Source organism: Octopus sinensis, linkage group LG3 (genome assembly GCF_006345805.1).
Source record: "Octopus sinensis linkage group LG3, ASM634580v1, whole genome shotgun sequence".
NCBI lineage: Eukaryota > Metazoa > Mollusca > Cephalopoda > Octopoda > Octopodidae > Octopus > Octopus sinensis.
The window spans coordinates 102,717,208-102,739,002 of NC_042999.1; the positions used below are offsets into that span (position 1 = coordinate 102,717,208).

The following is a 21,795-nucleotide window of genomic DNA, read 5'->3' on the forward strand; positions in this document are numbered from 1 at the left end:
TTTGGTGGGAGGGGACTAGTCGATTACATCAATACTAGTGTTTCACTGGTATTTAATTTATCGACCCCGAAAGTATGAAAGGCAATGTCGACCTCGGCGAAATTTGTACTCAGAACGTAGCGACGGGCGAAATATCGCTAAGCATTTCGTCCAGTGTCCCAGCTCGCCGTCTTACATATACTACTACTACTACTACTACTACTACTAATAATAATAATAATAACAATGCGCTATTCCTTTTACACTGCAGTTAAGTGGTTCTAAAATAATATATTATTACAATTGTAGCGAAGCCTAGAATCGAAACCTTTCAGGTTTAGTAAGTAGGATCAGATCACACTTAGATCAAGTAACGTGCTCTTAATGCTATCCAATCAGCTCGTAGAAATATCACCCCATATTACAGATGCTTTTTCTTATTTCCCATTGTGCTGCCCTTTTTACAGAGAACGATCTTTTTCAAGAATTTCTCACTTCAACATCTTGGTAATATCTCTTCCAACTGACCCGTTTTCTTAAAATTCTCGTAATGGTCTTTGCTTAGTAAACGTTCCATTATCTAAAGGTTCCCCAACACTGCATTGCCGTCCTCCTTAAGAAGTCATATCAATTCAAAAGACTACAAATTCCCACGGAGATAAATTTCGCAATGTCGACCAGCAAAATCTCAGAATCAAACTTTGAGGGTATCTAATTTTTAGGCAGAAGAGCCACGTTTCTATTGCGGTTGATAAACTATACATCAATTGAAACGTCTGCTTTCTGTGCAAGACCAGATAATAGATTATATATGCATGTATGTATGTATGTATGTATGTATGTATGTATGTAATTCAGTTTTATTTCAAGATTTCTTACTAATAGTGAAAGAGCCGGTTTCTAACCTAGATCGAAGTCTCCTTCATTGGAATTTCAACATCAACAGGGTATGTATGCATACGTGTAGATTTATATGTTTTGTTTTATGTATATCTTCTCATGCATATACTTGCATATCTAAACGTGCTCATATATACGTAAATGATAAACTTGTGGAAAGTTTTACAGATTTCTACAGTTCCAGTGATGGCTTGGCTCTGTAGTATGTATGTAAAATAGTTAAAATAGCAATAGCATCGGTTCTTAAAGAACACCCACGTTAAAATGGCGATAAACACTACCTCATAAAACACTTTTCCTTAAATGGATTGCACCTCTCTAGTATTTTCAGCCTTTATGAACCAACCTTCAGGAGTTCATAATTAACTTCAGCGTATTCCCAAGCCAGGGAAAGTCACACAAAAAACTGGAAAAGTCATAAAAACTTATGGTTCCACAGACAAAATAAACAAAGATGTTAATTGAATCACGAGAAATAAATTAAATTTGTCATCGAAAATACTTTCTAAGAATATATATATAAAAAAAAACGTTATTATTTTTTTTTTACTTCTCTATTTTATATTTAGTCTCAAGAGTAGCGAAATAAATTAATTTAATAAATTTATCCAAACAAATTATGACGGCAATTTAGTCAAATTTTTAATACAAATTCATTAAAAATGCCAAAGCTACAAACGAAAAAAGCTGTTAATTTAATATGCATTTGAACTTAATTAGGGTATAACCTAATTCCCTGCTTAACTATCCGCTAAAGCAGTAGTGTCAAATTACTACGTTTTGAGTTCAAATTCCACCAATGTCAACAGAATACTTTGTAGTTACTTAAGTCAAACGCTTTATGCTTTGAGAGTTCAGGTAGGCGTAGTTTATTTGTCTATCTAAAACTAATGTCTATCTAAAACAAGATGTTATGTAAAAATTAACTGAGACAAACAACAGGAAACACCTTTGTGCTTTCCCGCGAAAATTCTATGACAAAGCATAGCACTTGTTAAGGAAATCATCCCGAGCTGGCAGACACGTTAGCGCGCCGGGCGAAATGCTTAGCGGTATTTCGTCTGCGTTACGTTCTGGGTTCAAATTCCGCCGAGGTCGACTTTGCCTTTCATCCTTTCGGGGTCGATAAATTAAGTACCAGTTACGCACTGGGGTCGATGTAATCGACTTAATACCTATGTCTGTCATTGTTTGTCGCCTCTATGTTTAGCCCCTTGTGGGTAGTAAAGAAATATGCAACTTAATGACAAAGAAAGGAAATCCTTAATCTGTGTTATCCAAAAGAACTAACTACTCTAATGAGTCAGTGTCGTAGCTGCTACTTAGGCGTCCGACCCACTAAAAGAGAGTCAAATCTACATCAAATTACAACCCTCAAAAAAAGTATGTGGATGTGTTAGGGGGGATGCATTGAATATTATAATCTTATATACAATAAGTTTGAAGAAAAAATAAGCGACTTGGTGATTACTGTTAAAACCTCATTGATGCGTAGATGTATTAGATCATGGTTGACGTGGCGATGTTAAAAATGAACGACAGCAGTCGCTAATTAGCTCTAATTGTATAGCAGGGAGAGAAATGAAAACGAAATGGTGAACATATTTTTTTTTCACTGGCAAGCTGGCGGAATCTCTAGTACGCCGAGCATAACGCTTAGCGGTATTTCGTCTGCCGAAGGCGGCGAGCTGGTAGAATCGTTACCACGCTGGGCGAAATGCTTAGTGGTATTTCGTCTGTCGCTACGTTCTGAGTTCAAATTCCGCCGAGGTCGACTTTGCCTTTCATCCTTTCGGGGTCGATAAATTAAGTACCAGTTACGCACTGGGGTCGATGTAATCGACTTAATACCTATGTCTGTCCTTGTTTGTCCCCTCTGTGTTTAGCCCCTTGTGGGTAATAAAGAAATAGGTATTTCGTCTGCCGCTACGTTCTGAGTTCAAATTCCGCCGAGGTCGACTTTGCCTTTCATCCTTTCGGGGTCGATTAAATAAGTACCAGTTACGCACGGGGTCGATATATTCGACTTAATCCGTTTGTTTGCCCTCTTTGTGTTTAGCCCCTTGTGGGTAGTAAGGTAGTAAGGAAATAGGTATTTCGTCCGTCTTTACGTTCCGAGTTCGAATTCCCCGAGGTTGTATTTGCCTTTCATCCTTTCGAGGATAAAATAACTATCAGTTGAGCATTGGGTTCGATATAATCGACTTACCCATCTCCCTGAAATTGTTGGCCTTGTACAAGAATTTGAAAAAAATATTTATTGCACAAATTGAATGGAATAGTTACAACCAGGAAACGAAACCTCATTGCTTACTTTGCATATCAGTCATCATATATGCGTATCGAAGTATGTGTCGACGGATTTATTTTATCAAGAACACATGACATTTACTTCTGAAACTAACAACACCAAAGCTTCTGTGAATTTGATGTATGTTCCAGACGAGCTCAAAGATATTCAAAAAGATTTACGTTCAGATTTTGGATTCGACCATAACCAGTTGGTGAGAGATAATTACCACCTTGTTGTTAAATAATAGCTTGCGCATCACTTAATTATATTCTATAAACATAATACGCCAGAGGTTTGCCATTTTGGCTTTGATTTCCACCGCTACAAAGCACACAAGATGACAACAGTAAGTATTGTAAATTTATTTGAAGATCTGTTTTCCATATATTGGTGTACTGACAATATCCTTAAGAATATAATGCTGCTGGTTTTTCTTATAGCATCTTGCAACCACGAAATAGAAGAAAAAATATAAACACGTCAGAAAAGAAGTCATTAAAAGAGAATTAACGCAGTGTTTTATTTTGTATATGTAATACATCTGACAGAACAAATTAAACAGGGAAAATTTAGTTTTTCAGTGGCTGTGTGGTAAGTAGCTTGCTAACCAACCACATGGTTCTGGGTTCAGTCCCACTGCGTGGTATCTTGGGCAAGTGTCTTCTGCTATAGCCCCGGGCCGACCAATGCCTTGTGAGTGGATTTGGTAGACGGAAACTGAAAGAAGCCTGTCGTATATATGTATATATATATAAGTGTGTGTGTATATGTTTGTGTGTCTGTGTTTGTCCCCCTAGGGCTAGTATGTTTATGTCCCCGTCACTTAGCGGTTCGGCAAAAGAGATCGATAGAATAAGTACTGGGCTTACAAAGAATAAGTCCCGGGGTCGATTTGCTCGACTAAAGGCGGTGCTCCAGCATGGCCGCAGTCAAATGACTGAAACAAGTAAAAGAGTAACTAAAAAGAAAAAACGTAGAAATACTTATGTTCATGTATATTGGGTTGAAAGACGTTGTAACCCTCATTTAACGTCTCCAGGATAACTTACAAAGGAGTGTGGAACTGTTCAAATTAAGTGCAGGAACAAAATTTGCTTAGGGGTGCAAACCTAGTTTCAACTAGAGATGTTCAAAACATTTTCATTGCTCCTCCACCAAATTTTAGGCAGCGCGCTTGCACACTCTGTTCCCAAGCCTATACTGTTTGTTTTAGACACTCTTACAAAATGAAGTCCTCTTTCCATCTATACGAATAACAAATCTATTCCATGAGATGGAATAGATCTACAACTTCAACACGAAATAACTTCTAAAATACCAAATTTTGTCAAAAACGTTCAGAGTAAACCATGTTCCACGTGAGGAATTCTACCAGTATTCGAAGTTTCAAACTGTTAAAAATTAATTAAAAAATCTGTGATTGAGATGGAATAGGTCCCAGATAACAAATGAATGGTGATGCCATTGACGCATTTAAAAGTACTTGAGAGGAATATTCAAGGAATTCGTCTTAAACATCTCTAAGTAATAACAGCTCTCTCTCTCTTTCCCTCCCATTTCTACATCATTTATTGCTTGTCATTGGACTGCGGCCATACTGGGACGTCGTCTTAAAAGATTTAGGGAACAAAATTAGCTTGAAACGAACTTAGATGTGAGTGATGTGACTATCTGATCTTGTACTTTCGGGGTACAAGAAAGCAATCACTCTCTAGCCGTTGCTTTAATAATCCAGAATTCTACTAGTCAGAAACAACAAGACGCAGACGTAAAATATACATATAACTACTTTATTCTCTTTCTTGGTAACAATAACAATAAGTGTGTTATCTGATGTCCTTGATTCTGGGCGCGCAAGGCTGAAAGTTAATAAATTGTAATATTTACAATCTTCAGCCCAAAAACAGAAAGGGGTCAAGATGGCGTCGAACAGGGAAGTTGAATGTGGTCGGCAACAATTTGGTTAAAGGTATTCGGCCGACTGCTGCTATCAACCGGAGAGAATATATGCATGACCGCCGCCTTCAATCGCTGGGTCCCAAGTCCACGATGACTGCTGCTAGTGGTCAAACGTTCTACGACCCCCTTGCCTCGCTAACCACCACGATAGGCAAGCGGGTCGTGCTTCCGGTGGTTCGCGCATGCGCGAGAGGGCCCTTCCTTTCTGTGCCTTGGTAAAGGCACCAACACGCGCGAAATACAAATGGACGGTGCGCGAGCGCGCACCGCTGTAGGATCACTACAAGCTTTACGTATTTTTTGAGCCTGACACTTATACTATTGGTCTTTTTCGTTGAACTGCTCACTTACTGGGGCATAAACAAAATGGTTTTCAAGTGAACACACACACACACGACGAGCTTCTTTCAGTTTCTGGTTACCAAATCCACACACGAAGTCTGGGGCTATCAAAGCAGACACTTGCCCAAGGTGCCGCACGGTGGGACTGAACCCAAGCCCACTTGACTGGAAAGCAGTCTTCCTATCCACATGGCCTACGTATTTGATATCTTGCGTTAATAATATTAATATTTTCTTCAGTAGGCCGGTAGTCAAAACGTCATTCTATTAAACTAACCTGTCTATCATTCTAGAGCTTTTGCTATTAATCATTGTATATTAAATTGAAAGTATTTTTCCAAATGAAATTTATGTTGACGTAAATCTAGTTTAAACAGACTTGTCTGTCGCCAAAGACGTGAGAATTCAAACCAAGAGCTAGAAAATGTAGTGAGAAATGATAAAAAGAAGCGATACTCTCAATTTATTTTAGTAGAGCCGGTTTTAGTGTAAGAGCAATTGGCATTCAGTATCACATCATATCAACCGTAAACAATATGTAGTCCTTTTTTACTGCAATCATTTTCTTCGTCGCTACTGATACGTCACCATATTGAAATGAGATTATTTACTCAGTTGTTAGCATTGTAGTATCTAGCCTCTGTATCGCAGAGTTGACTAAGATTCCTAGCTTGTGCGTAATTGCCGTCGGCTACAATCGCGCGTCACGTGGGTAATGAAATAGTCTCAACTGTATGATTATGTGAACCATAGATTCCACTGTCACGGTCTACGATTTGGCTAAAAGTGTGCCTCGGGACGTGATAAATCTTTAAACTTTTCAAATTGCTTTTTTTTTTCTTTTAGTTTGTCTTTGGGGAAAGTGTGAGAAATTGCTTGTGCAAATGTGAAAGCGTGAGATTGAGTTAAATTGTGAGGCATACGATGTTGTGAAATTTGGCAAGTATGTACAAAATGTTTTCTTGGCATCAAACCATAAATGAATGCTTGGCTATTAGTACTTCTGAGTTTTTAGTTAAACTTTATTTTATGCTTATTCATCTACTTTACAATATCCATTTTTATATAGACACACAACCTGAAATTTGTATGAGGGGGCTTGTCGACTACATCGACCCCAGTGCTCAACTGGTTCCTATTTTTCTTTACCTCAAAAGTATGAAAGGCAAAGTCGACCTTAGTGTAAAGCTGAGCTCAGAATATAAATCTGGAAGAAATGTCTCAAAGCATTTTGTCTGGTGTGTTAACGATTCTGCCAGCTGATAACCTTCCTCTACTCTATATTCTGCACTGTCAGCATGACATCCTGGTAAACGAAGTCACTGGAAGGGTGGGGAATCATCAACCCTCATTGTGGCGTGGTTCCAGAGTGAAGTGATGGTAAGTACAACTATCCAGAAGGATGTTACTGGTAACCCACCTTAAAGAAGTTCGTTGATGCTGTGTGCAGCTACAAGAACACCTTCATAACTTGTGTTTCTCTATGGGAGAACTACAAGATTGTGTTGTGACAGTTTCTTGTTGGCTTTGGCTGGCATATTCTTCATCATCAACATTAAAAAGTACTTAATATATCTGTAATGCTACTGTAATGGGGATTTGAACCTTGACTGCTAGATACTCAAGTGACACAAGTGAGCTGCCACAGTTTCAAATGGTTGATTTATAAATTGACCTATCAGCATGAAGCTGTGGTGTGATATAGCTTTCTTGAATATTCTGGAATTTGTCCTCTTGGTCCCTATAAAAACAACTTGGTGCTTTACTTATCACAGTGTTGAGGGCTGTCAACTGACATCTCACCTCTTGCTAACCAGGCCCATATGACTGACAAGTTGCTGACACCACACACTTCCATAGACTTTTGCATAGACAACTCCTGGCACTTGGACACACCACATGATATCCCACAGATAACATTCTCCATTCACAGAGTTTTTCTCTCCTCCCAGTTGACATTTGCTATTGTTCATTGTAAATAGCTAACACCAAATATATTATGTCCAGCAAAAAATATTACAGTTAAATGTTCATGAGTTTGCTTCAGTTATTATTCATGCAGCCAGCACAATAATTCACTTGTACACTGCAACATTGCTGAGATAATATTCATACAGCAATAATTAAGCCATCCACTTTGACAATGATGACTCAAAAATTTGAAGCACATCATCATCATTGACCAGCTCAACTCAAGCAACAAGTGAACCATGTGACACTACTATGTTAAGTGTTTTCAATCTGTATATCAAGCATTGTCAATAAATGACTTATTCTTTGCTTAAGAAATTGAATAAAGGGTTTAAAAAAATCTTTTTTTTTTACATATGTAGTGCTATCATATAAAAATTGTTTACAAGTCATGTACTGTCAGTTAATAACTAATGTAAAATGTTTTTACTTTTTATCACTTTAATTGGTCATAGTATTTAAATAAATTGTGATGTCCTTCCACCCTGGCATTTTTTTTTCTAGTTGCTGTCTGTCTGTGACTTGCTTGAGTAATACTACTGCTACTTTTTCTCTTAAATCATTTGCTTTATATAAGCTTAAACTAAACAAGTTTTCAAAATGCTCCCCTCTTTTATTGATATATCACACCTCCAATATCCAACACTAGTTGATTTCTCTAGAATCCCTATTATTCTCACTCCTAAAAGTGCAGCTTTCTAGAATTATTTGTCCCTTTTCTCCTTAAAATTTTAACCCCTATTACTAACCACCTATAGTTCAAATCAATGAGAATGTCTTCGTGATTTTCTTGTCTGGCTAGGAATGGCCCTAAAATCTGTCATTCCACCTTTCAGCCTTAAAAAATAAAACGGCCATGTTGTATAATGTCCTGGGCTCCATGCACACATTGGTAAAGCTGGGATGGTCATAACTGGACTGCCTTTGACCATAAGGATGCTTAATTCATCATTTAGCATCTGTTTTCCCATGCTGGCATGGATAAGACAGTCTGACTGGATCTGGAGAGCTGCATTAAGCTCCACTCTGTTTTGGCTTTGTTTCTACAGCTTGATACCCTTTTAAAACCAACCACTCCATAGTGTTTCTTATGTGTCACTGGCACAGGTGCCTTTTTACCAGCATGGGTGCCTAATTAGAGTTGAATAAACATCCCTATGATCAAAAACATTCTATCCCCATAATTTAAATTCAACTAAATATTTAAATCCTTTTAATTACTAAATTATGCATAAATTTCCTCTGGAAAAGTCTGGGCTGTGCTGTTTGAGTTCAGATGACAGTAAACCTCATGTTTGACAAGAGTACACAAGACACATTTTTGTGGAAGGATGCTATCAACCACATCCTTTCTGGTATTTGATGTTTTATTTCATTGACTCTAGATGGAGGAAACTACTGTCAACATTGAAATTTCAGTTTTTCCAATATAAAAGGCTGTTGCTAAATACAAGATATTTAATCAGTTGAGTTGTTTATTCTAGCTGTTTCACTGCTCTTATAGTCATGTTTTCATGCCTCTAATTTTGGGTCAGGAAGGGTTTAATCAAGTTAATGTATTATTAATTGCTAGTTTATATTAGTGATAACAATGGATTGCAATTTTAATAATCCTGTTACTGGAAAATCATTTGCCTGTATTTTAGATTTCTAATTTTACATAAACTGTCTAGAAAAAAAAATAAATAGGATGTTCATAGCTTTCCTACTATTCGCTTGATTAGTACAAATCTTGGGTTAATCAACAACTGATATTTTAATAAATACGCGATATGTAAATGAAAGGAAAACTGAATTTTAATGCAACTTGAACGCTGAACAAAAGTAAATATTACAGAACATTTTATATATTACTGTTTCTGTTTATGCACCGCCTTAATTCTTTCTACTACAGGCACAAAACCCGAAATCTTGAGGGGAGAGGTTCATTCTTATCAACCCCAATGCTCAACTGGTCCTTATTTCATTCACCCTGAAAGGATGTAAAGCAAAGTTGGCCTCCAGCAGAATTTGAACTCAGTACATAAAACTAGAATAAATGTTGCTAAGCATTTTGTCTGGCATTCTAAGGATTCTGCCACATCAGTCATAGTAATAACAATTCTTTTTACCATAGGCACAAGGCCAGAAATTTTGTGGGAGGGGGCTCAAATGGGACCAACTTTATTGACCCCAAAATGGTGAAAAGCAAAGTTGACTTCAGTGGAATTTGAACTTAGAACACAGACAAAATACTGCTAAGTATTTAGTCTGAAAGTGCTAATGATTCTGCCAGCTTGGCACCTTAGTAATTTCTTATGAAACTCTGTAAATTTTGACTCTTAATTATTTGCAACATTCTATTCTTTTTGGCATTTTGCCTGTATTAGTGTATAAACTGCTTTTAGTGTCAATCAAGCCAACAATCATTGAGATGAAAAACAGTAGCACCTAATATTTCTAGTGGCTGAATAACTGAGAGGGTAGAATTATGGCAGGAATACATGCATTTTTGAATGAATTAGTCCACTTAGAACATGTAACAAAATAGTTTGTATACTTGTATTTATAAACACCATAATAGATATATTTATTTCTTCATTGCCTACAGGGGGCTAAACACAAAGGAGACAAACAAGGACAGACAAAGGGATTAAGTTGATTTAATCAACCCTGAAAGGATGAAAGGCAAAGTCAACCTCAGTGAAATTTGAACTCAGAGCATAACGGCAGACGAAATACTGCTAAGCATTTTGCCCAGCATGCTAATGATTCTGCCAGTTCACTGCCCTATCACAATAGATATATCAACCGTTTTAGAACAAAGCATTTTTCATTGATGAATCTATCACTTTTTAGCTATGTTGGAGGGGAAATAACAATCATAGCATGCATGTTTCTCTCAAGTCTATCTATAAAAAATAGTGAAGTGAAATTGCTAACATTGGGAATTGAAACTAAATCACAAATGTAGTTGCTGTGAGTTTAATTTTAGTACTGTAGCTCTTGTCTTGACCCTATAAACATAAATGTGTGCCACTACAATCAGTACCCACCACTGTGTGGTTGAGATCTTTGCTTCCAAACCACATTGTTTCAAATTTAGTCCCACTGTGTGGAACCTTGGGTACATGTCATCTGTTATAGTGCTGAGCTGACCAAAGCCTTGTGAATGGATTTGGTTGTTGAAAACTGAAAGAAGCTTGATTGTGTGTATGAGTATGTTTGTGTCTCATTATCTGGACATTGTGTCATGTAAATGAATGTTATTCATTTCCAATATTCTGCAAAAACATGTCAGACGATGGGGATATATTATCTTGTTTGAAAACAGGTAATGGTTGGTGACAGGAAGGGCATCTAGCTATAAAAAATTTGCCTTAATAGACCCTGAACCATGCAAGCGTAGATAAATGGATGCTAAAATGTTTCACACTAGTTGGCTAATTAACATAATTAAGGTGCAGTAATGAATAAAGTGTCTTATTTCTTTAGAGAGCCAAAAGAAATGAGATGTTCTGAGTTAAAAATCCTGCCAAGGTCAGTTTTGCCTTTCATCCTTTCAGGCTTAATAAAAGAAAGTACCAATCCTTGGTACTAGATTGTTAGAACATTGAATGAAATGCCTTGCAGAGTTTATCATAGATCTTTGCATTCTGATTTTTTGAATAGTAGACTCAAACCATTGTCCAGTTTTATGCCACTATCAGGTCCTTTGATGTGTTTAGTGAGGTTCTCTCTTGCAATCACTGAGGCTAAACACTTGGTTTGAGGAACATTTCCACCCACCATCTCAGAAGCCTTAATACTAAAGCTCTGAGGTCAATGTCCTTTTTAAGCAGTACATACATGCATACACAGTGCCAAAATACTTAAAGGTCACTGTTTAGCATGTTTGCCTGACTTGGTTCTAGAATGTTCACTGTTCTACATTAGAAGCTACTGAAGTTAGATTTTTTATTTTAGTAATCGGTGGCTATTAAGCTAATTTTCATTTTTTTCCCCACCTGCAATTTGGCTTTTTTTTTCTTTGTCATTTCTATATATTGTTTCATTTCAGTTATGTTTATCCCATATACTGAGTAAACTATTGGTTTATGCCAAAAGTAAAATCAGTTACCTGAGAAATATTATGCAATAGATATATATCGTAAGAAATTGGTACATAACAATGACTTTATATTGGGTGACTATAAGTCATAGAAAATACATTTGAATACTGACCTATATATAAAAAAATTAATTTACATTTAATATGGGTTCAAGTAATGCTGAGCAAAATGCTTAGTGGCATTGTATCTGTCTTTGTGTTCTGAGTTCAAATTCCACTGAGTTCAGCTTTGTCTTTTATCCTTTGGGGGTAGATAAAATAAATACCAGTACAGCACCGGGGTCAATGTAATTGACTTACCCTCTCCTTTGAAATTGCTGACCTTGTGCCAAAATTTGAGATCAATATAATTGCAAGTATTTCTTGATTGTGCAATGGAATAAGGCTGTATGCATTGAATTCAATTCTATATGCTTCCATACCAGATTGTGAATAAGTGAATGATGAATGACTTCTAGTGTGTTTTTGGTGTTTGATACTTGCCCTTTGAGTTTCAGTTTTTAGAGTTGACTTCACCTCTATTGGTCCAGGTTCTATTAAAGTACCAGTAATATAAAAGTGAGCTGGTTACTTAAGAACAAGACATTAAATGGATGAGCAGAACCATGAAATAGATTCCATAAGAGTAATAGAGGTGGGGCAGACACAAGGAGATACAGGGATGATATTGTAGAATACATAAATGCAATAATGGGTGATACAAGTGTACTGATTAGAACCAGAATGACAATGAACATGATGTTTGAAGAGGGATTGTCTGACTGTGGACAACTGTATCCAAAGAGCGAGAAAGAATAGTAAACACACCCAATCATAATTCTTCCACTATAAGAAGTAATTCATTTTATCAAACTAAGTTAAATTGATTGCTTTTATTGGTTCAAGGTTATAGATTTGTAGGTCATTATTATTTAGCCTCAAGTCAATCTTGATTTAGCAGGCTTATGATCAAATAATGTCCCATGATCAACCTCCTTTTTGTACATCAGGAATATACATTAATATATTGTACTTTAAGACAACACTGTATAATTTGAGAAAGATTAAGGCGAAATTCTAGCTGGTTAAGGAATTACATAGATGCTCTTTGTAGACTGAGGGAATAAAATATTGTGCTACCTACCCAAAGGCCCTGAGTTTTTGAGATAGTTTTATTTTATACTGCATCATCTTAGTTCACTTTGCTCATTGGTTGAGTTATTGGGTCATATTTGAGTCTTACCTGCAATAGTATTAACCTATTCAGGACAATTTCTTCTGTTTAATGCCATGTAGCTAAAGATAAGCCAAATAAAGTTTAAGAAAGCATTTAGATTCTGTTTTAAGTTTTATTTATAGATGCAAGTATTAAGTATTATTTATAGATGTATAGGTATTGAGGCTGGGTGAGTATAGTTAATTAAATCTATACTAGTATATTACTGGTACTTTAACTCCCCTAACTCTGACAAAATAAGCATTTTGTCCAGTACTCAACTGTTTCTTCTGTTATTATTCCACACACATTTAAGATAATTATCATCCTTTAATGTTAGTTTTCCATGCTGACATGGGTTGGACAGTTTGATCAGAGCTGGCAAGCCAAAAAGCTGCATCAGGTTTCAGTTTGATCTGGTTTGGTTTCTATGGTTGGATGTTCTTCCTTACAGTGTGTGCCGGGTGCTTTTAATGTGGCACCATCATGAGTGCCTTTTTACAAGCCACTGGCACAAGGCTCTTGCAGGCCAATCCTCTTCATCAGGAGGAGTGACATTAACACTTCTGCTGTGGAGTAGAAATGTAAATCAATTTCATTACTTGTCTGGTACTTTTTTAATCAGTCAATGATGAATTGTGTGTGTATGGGTTTCTGTACATTTTCCATTTACTAAATCCCACATATGAGGTATTGCTCAGCTTGCTCAAGGTGCTGGGTAATGTGAGTGAACCCAGAACTAAATTGTTGCAAAAGTGAACTTCTTTTCCATATAGTCATGCATGGGTAATCGTCATTTGAACATTCCTTTCCCTAAAATGTAGATTACAGGGGCCTTATAAGGTTTTGACCCATCCTAAGGCATATTTCAATTCTGTCAGTATAAAAGATAATCTATTCTAATCCAAAACTAATAAGTTTGATGGCTGGTTAGATAGATGAATAACCCTTGATTTTCATATTACTACTCACTATTAATCTTAAGTCATTATTCTTCTTACATAACTTCACTAGCTATTATCATTCTGAATAATTTCTTGTTTTCAGTGCATCTATCTTCAGTGTGTAACCGTCCACTTCTTGCTGTATATTTTCTCTTGCATCAGGTAAGTGACACCAAAGCTCTTGTTTTTTAAATGTTGTCATTAATATTTAACTTACCTAATTAACAAGTAGAGCTGGTGGGCTTACAGCCACATTCAAAGACAACTGGAATTTTACTGAAGAAGATTTATCTATTATGAACAGATCGATTTTGATTAGCTCTAGGTCAGTTCTGACTGACCAGACATATGTAGTGCAGGATGTCAGCCAAGTAATTAAACTGACCCTTAGATTGGTTGTTCCAGGTATACCATGCCTCTGTTTAACTATACTGTATACATGAACAGGCTGTGGTGAATTGCATGAAGTGCAGTAAGGTAGTCTGGACATGTTGCATCCTTTTTCCTTTCCAGTTCATTTCTATATCCAAAGAATCTCTATATGGCTACTGTCTGACCTGCTTGAATTAGCAGCCAACTCTCCCCCAAAAGTGATGTTGAATAGTTATTTGATCAAATTGTTTACTTAAGTATGTAATTACTGTTTTCCATTTTGCCATGATCATGGTTTATTTGTCGAAGCAGTTTTAGAAGCTGGTTACTCTTCTGCTCTTTCTACTACAATCTATTCAACTATGGAAATGGTTTTATTTGGCAAGTTGTAGCAAATTCTGCACAGGGACATAATGGCATGACAGCAGTAAGATCTGAACTTATGAACTTGTGAGCCGGACATCAAGTATCCTATCTTCAAATCCATGTAGTGGGTTTGAGTACATTCATAAAACTGAGTGCATTCATAAAGTTGTGAGCATTGATGATGGATCATTCATTGGTTCTAGCAATGGTTTGTAGTTGTTTAATCAACTAAACTGCCCCCTCATAAGTTAGCATGTAAATGGCTGAGTATACTCAGGTAGAATCAGTGTGGCATAATGTGACAGAACTGCACTTTTTCGAATTGCAAGTACAATTCATCATATTTAATAAACTAATAAACTGCATATTTTTGTCTACCCAGTTTCACTCACAAGGCTATTATAAAAGACACTGAAGATGTCATGTTGTGGGATTGCACTTAGCAATCACAAGGATTGAGCTACAATCCTCATGAATGTGAATTTCATGAATAATAAAACACATGCACCAGCTAAATTTCACTTTTTTATCATTAGCCAATTGGAGTGGGTGCTGGTGCCACAAAGTGCTGGTACCATGTAGAAAGCACCCAGTATACCCTGTAGGGAGGTTGGCATTAGAAAGGGCACCCAATCCTAGAAACCAAGTCAAAACAGATTATGGAGCCTAATGCAGCTCCTGGCTGCCCTGCTAGTTCTTGTCAAGCTGTCCAACCCATGCCAGCATGGAAAACAGACATTAAATGTTGATGATAATGATGAATTGGTTAATTAAACAAGCTAATAAACAGCTTGCTTAATCTGTTGGTTAATCAATCAGTCAGTTGATGGTCAAAATCCTTTCATTGTTTTTCATAAGCTCACCAACATCTTCTCACCTTCAGGCCTGTTTCAAATCTGTCAGATATTTCCATGCAGACCTGGAAGACAGAGGGCATGTGATTACAGTTGTGAAGGGGCAATGGAAGGACTTTGATAAGCAACTGATTCATTAAGTGATAAAGCAAGTAGTTTATTAGTTTATTAAATAATTAACCAATTGACCACTAATAAAGTGAAATTGAATCAGTACACACATTTATTATTGGTTAATTGAGTCACCCAATATACAACTAAATCTATTTCACTGCACAATGTTTGCTTTTGATATGACATGAACTTCTTAACCATTCAGCTGTAGTGGCACAATTGTAAATTGACTGTTAGTATTGGTGTGAAGATGCATGGCTTAGTGATTTGAGCATTTGGCTTACAATTGTGAGGTTGAGTTCAATTACCAGATTGTGCTGTATTCTTGAGCAGGACCTTTTATTTCATGTTGCTCCAGTTCACTCAGCTGTAGAAATGTGTTGTAATGTCACTGGTGCGAAGCTGTATCAATCTTTGCCTTTCCCTTAGACAACAATAGTGGTGTGGAGAGGGGAGACTGGTATGCACAAGTGACTGCTGGTCTTCCACAAATGACCTTGTCTGGACTTGGGCCTCAGAGGAAAACTTTCTAGGTGCAATCCCATGGTCATTTGTGACTGAGGATGTCTTTGATATTAGTGTCATGAAATTTGTTACTTTGTGTCATCCCTTGTCATCTCATCTTAATTCTTTTGCATTTAACCATTTTAAATGATTAACATAAAGTTGCTGTTTTAATGCCATGACCCATACTATAATAGTTCATTTATTGGGTCAGGTTTTTAGATTTTGCTGTTTATTACCCCTAAATTAATAAACATAATAACAAATAAAAACATCAAGATAACATACTTAATGCATGTGTGGTGTTTACATGCTAGAAGCTGCAGTTTTTGTCTATGGAAAACTCCTTTTAAAGATGTATAGTGTTAAAAAACCACAGTATACTTCAAAGCTAGACAAAATGAAATTGCCCCCAGTGACATATTTCACCATAGTCACAACTTATTAATGTCACTTACTCGTGTAACTTCTGAAACAACACTGAATCTGCTTGTCTGAAGTCTATACAAATAGTGTGTAAACTATTTACTTGTTTGCAATGATGCTGCTATGATCACTACTGGGGCAACTGCATTTTGCCTAGCCCTGAAATATGCTGTGCTTTTCACATCTTCAAAGGGATTTTTCTGCACAAAAAAAACCTGCAGCTTCTGGTATTTAAACAATACACATTATGTGGTATTGATATGTTTTTTATTATAAGACTGCTTCTATAGCATTATTTGATTTTATAGTAACAAATATTTAAATTTTCTTTTTATGTTTGGCAGCATATTATGTTCAATAATTTTGATTATATGGCCAATGGACTATACCCGGGTGTGTATTATTATTATTTTATTAATATCTCTTATTTCAATAAATCAATGTCTTGGTAATTTATTCTTTAAAATATGCTAATTTGTTCACACTAGTGTTTGTGTACAATATTTTTGAAAATCTATTTCATTAAAGTTGAAATGAAAATTAAAAGGTCTCCTGTCTACTCACTCCTTCACCCATTCTCTGTTTGTTGACAGCTCCTATATGAATACTGTTCATTAGAATGAACAAACATGCAAGCTATGGAGATTATTACTGGCACAGCAGATAATTGTATCACAAAAAGCACCAGATTAAGTACTTTACAGTATTTAGTTACAGAGTTCAAAAGCTTGCTGGTCTAGTTTGGCTTTCAGCTTTACTGGCTTTATAAAATTTAATACTAGTCAAATACTGGGACCATTTAACTGCCTTTACCCACCTCCTAAAATGAAATGGGTTTATACCAAAATTTAGGAGTCATTATTAATGTCAGAACCAATATTGTCAGATAAAACCCCTTTACCTTTCATCCCTCAATGTCTGTTTAATTTATTATGGCATAGGCATGGTTATGTGATAAGAATTCTGCTTCATAACCACATGAGTCTGGGCTCAATCCCACTGCAGGGTACCTTGAATAAGTATCTTATGTTTTAGGTATCAGCTGACCAAAACCTTGAGTGGATTTGACACTGAAAGAAACCTGTGTGTGTGTGTGTGTGTGTGTGAGCCTGTTGTGCGTGCGAACCTGTTGTGTGTGTGAACCCATCATGTGGGTGTGTGAAGCTGTCGCTTGCATGTGTGTTTCCATTGCTTTGCCATTACATGATAGTTATGAGTGTGACCATATTGCAAGTGGTATCCTTTGTTTCCACTATTCTGTGGAAACATGTCTGACCATGGGGAAATATTACCTTTACTTGGAAACAAAGGTTGATGACAGGAAGAGCATCTAGCTGTAGAAAATCTGCTTCAGCACATTCCATCTGACTCATGTAAGCATGGAAATGTGGATGTTAAAACAAAGATGATGCTTTGTCTGGGGAGAGATGGCAGTGCCCATGATCCTTTTTAGGTCTCTGAATGATGGTAAGGAGGAGTAAGTTATTCTTGGATTAGTGACTTGAAGTGAATACCTACAACAGAGCAGGTATCACTTTAAAATTGTAAAGGGCTAGGTGGTAGTGTTACACTAGGTGATCAAGAAATTATCAGTCAAGTATTGGAGTTTATCAAAATGTGTAGATCTGTGCCAAAATCTAAAAACCTTTAAGTGTTCATCTACTTCTTCTGCATACCTCATTAGTTTAAATTCACTGCTGGCATTTCATTCTGTTTCTTTGCAGAACACTTCAATCTTTATTACATCAGTTTACTTTACCATCAGCCATCAGATTAGGTGCCACCTTTCATCTCTTTCCACCTTACCATCCGAGAGAAACTCTGGTTCTGATTATAAAGGCAGTAGAGGTGTGTGTGTGGGGGGTTGTATGTACAATAGTTTTATTCTGCATAAAACACATGTACTGGTTATCATGTAAAAAGTTAACATCTTTAATGTCCAAATAGTCATAAATTATATATGCTCAACTATAAAGATTTGTGATGATGTGTGTGATATTTCAGCACGTTTTTTATTTAAGCTTTACTATGGTTTCTTTAGTGGAAGAAGGGCAGCACATCTGCTGATTTTGTAGGACATAAATATAGTACTTGCAACCAAAAATGTTTGCAATAGAGAAGACAATGCTAAAATATCCAAATGAATTAAGTCTACCACGTTTGGGTAGCAGTTTTCATCTAGCAAATTTCACTATAAAACAAAAAAAAAAATTCCTGGTGTTCTGCATATTGAAATTGAACTCAGAACCATGTGAATGCAAAGAAAACTTTATTTTATAGCTATGTATATGCATATGTGTATGAATGAATGTAAGTGGTGGTGGTGGTGGTGGTGGGGTTTAGATGTGTGTGTACATGCATGCATGCATGCATGTATGCAAGCATACATATATATATACACATGTACGCACACATGCACGCACACATGCATGCACACATGCACGCACACATGCACGCACACATGCACGCATGTACATATACATACATGCACCACACTTATGCACACACACACAGTCACTAATAGATTATTAAATGATGCAAAAATACTTCACCACTTAAGATATATGCATTTTACTTTATAAACATACAACAAAGCAATTTTTTTTTTTTTTTACTTTTTAACTCCCATTTCTTTTCCAGCACCATGTAAGCTTTCGTCAAATCGGAACTGCCAATCTCTTGACAGCTATATCAATATTTCTGCAACCTGTTATTGCCTATTTTTGGCATGGTACCTTCACATGCTGTATCAACTCCTCCTTAGTAACGGTGAGTTGTTCATTGCCGTCTATTACTACTTCAAAAAATTTTTTGTCATTTTACTTGCTTTTCTACTTTTCTAGAAATAAATTTGATTTATTTTTTTTTTCCTATATATATATATATATGTATATATATATATATATATATATTTGTTGACTCTTTTTTTTTTTCTGTGAGCTGCAACTTCGTTGATGTTTTAGTATGTCATGACAATATTTTCAAATGCATCTTGGGTGTAAAATTCTTATTCTATTTACCTATTTAAAAAAATGTACAACAAACCATGTAAAAATGCAGTACATATGATTAACAGGCATGTTAAACTAGCAGTGATAGTTCATTTTTTTTTTCTTTCTACAAACTATTTACTTTAAGAAGCAGGAAAAATTTTACATATAGTGGCATTGTTGATAATGCATTAGGATTTCTTTTAAATTTTAGATTTTTGATACTCTTGATTTCTAGTGCTATTAAAGACAACATACATTTTCATACCTCTGATAAAACTAGTGATAGTGACATATTCACTTCAAAATTGTAACTCTTGCGAAGGTACATTGTTGACTTGGTTATGAAGATTAAAATTTCTAAGCATTGAAATGGTAGGTATGATGCTCAAATCCTTCCTTTCCAGCATTATCAGTAATGTGAATTGAATAGACTATTCTGTGATCATATTTTTCATTGAAATGCACTACCTTTATTTTAACTAATTTTGACAGTAATGAAGAATTTAGTAGAATAACTGTCATTTTATGCTGGTATTTTATCAGGCAGTGAGATGATAAAATTGTTACCATGCAGGAGAAAATGCTTTACGTTCTGAGTTTAAATGCTGCCAAGCTTGACTTTACTTTTCATTCAATTGAGATCGATAAAATAAGTACCAGTTTAGCTGTGAGGCTGATGTAATTGACTTGCTTTCTCCTCCAAAATTTCAGGCCTTCTGTTTATAACAAAAAGGATTTCCACAAAATTTTGGACTTTGTGCATATAATAGAAAGGATTATGCTGATATTTGGATCATAAATTAACATGAAATTTTGATGGAAAGCTTTAATTTAGATCACTTAAGACAAAGTTTATATCCCTGCACTATAGGTAGTCTCAGGCATGTGTGAATTTGGTAGAGGTAGAGGCAAATTGTGTGGAAGCCCATCGTATGTATGCGTGTCTTTGTGTTTGTCCATCACTACTGCTTGACAACTGGTATCAGTTTGTTTATATCTCTAATAACCTAGCAATTTGGAAAAAGTGACTGACTGAATAAGTACCAGACTTAAAAATGTGCACTGGGGTTGATTAGTTTAACTAAAACCTTCGAGACAGTGCCTTGCATAGTTGCAGTTAATGACTGAAACAAGTAAAAAGCAAAATATTGTATCGAAAAATACACATAAACACACACACATATGATGGCTTCCATACAATTTTTGTCAACCAAATTCCATCCACAAGCTGACATGATAGCAGAACGTTGCCAGAAGTGTTACAGAGTTACTGTAAACCAGGAACTACATGGTTTACAAAGCAAACATTTTAAGCACACAATAGGCTTGAGATTGTTTCAGCTCATTGACCATAAATGTTATTGGATTTCACTGTTTAAAGCTAATTGCATCAAAAGATGGTATATTTATATTTCTCTGTGAATTTATTGTCAACAGAGTATTTTAGTTGCAATGTACAAAGCACTTGACTTTTATGGCACACTTTGGTTTTAGAATGTAATATTTGTTTTAAAGAGAAATATTGAGAGAGATTACCATACTATTGTGGATAAAGGCTAAAAGTCTCTTTCACTTGATCTAATATTTCATTTGTTTATTCTCCTTTTGAGATATATAAGCTAGCAAGCATAAATGAAAACACACACTGTGTGTATGTGTGCATAAAGCAAGCAAGCAAGCAGACGTACATGAAAACACATGTTTATATATGTGTGTATATGTATATATATATATATATATATATATATATATATATATATATATATATATATATTGGTTTTCATTTATGTTTGCTTGCAGAATTTTATGATGATAACATTCTGCTTGAAATGCCTGGTCTTTATAGAAAGGTACAAGCACATGCGAAACACTCTCGGTCGTTCCAACAGCCAGTGGGTAAGTTTAAATTTATCGTGTTTACACATGTTTCTTTGATCATTTATACAATTCATATTGAAGTGTATTCTGTCATAGCTTGCTGTCTGCTTTTGCTTTCTTCTTATATTTCACAATAGATACAGGTAGGGAAATTGGTAGAATAGTTAGAGCATTGAATAAACTGCCTTGCATTGTTTGTTTCTGATTCTCTACACTGAGTTCAAATCTTGATGTCAGCTTTTCTATTAATTATTTTTGGGGTTAAGGTAATAGCCCAGAGTGATGGCTCAGCAGTTTTGTTAGAATATCAGACAAGTTTCTTTGCAATATCTGCTCTTGCTCTTTATATCACTGGTTTCCTCACATAAAAAAAACTGGACATTCAGTGATAGGCCTCCTATGTCAGATGGAGCAACATCTTCATCACATCGATGCAAATAAATAAATATATACATATATATATTTACGAAAAAGAACAAAAATGCTAATTTCTTAAAATTGGGTATATTTTAATTTTCCTTTATATGAATACATTAAAGGAAGAATGTTTTGATTTTGTTTTACATGTTTTGGTTTTTGAAAAACCTTATCAAAAATATATACTAAAATGGAATA

General features: G+C 35.7%; 1 protein-coding gene across 1 annotated transcript in view; it reads left to right on the plus strand.

Moving 5' to 3' along the window:
* Positions 1-3,459: 3,459 nt before the first annotated feature.
* Positions 3,460-21,795, plus strand: part of LOC115209512 (aquaporin-9-like) — a 200,740-nt gene continuing 182,404 nt past the window's right edge. Inside the window, exons 1-5 of the mRNA XM_036501207.1 lie at positions 3,460-3,518; positions 13,777-13,835; positions 16,654-16,702; positions 18,950-19,078; positions 21,103-21,198. Coding sequence (XP_036357100.1) covers positions 3,510-3,518; positions 13,777-13,835; positions 16,654-16,702; positions 18,950-19,078; positions 21,103-21,198 — 342 coding nt within the window. The 5' untranslated portion in view covers positions 3,460-3,509. The remainder of the gene's footprint in view (positions 3,519-13,776; positions 13,836-16,653; positions 16,703-18,949; positions 19,079-21,102; positions 21,199-21,795) is intronic.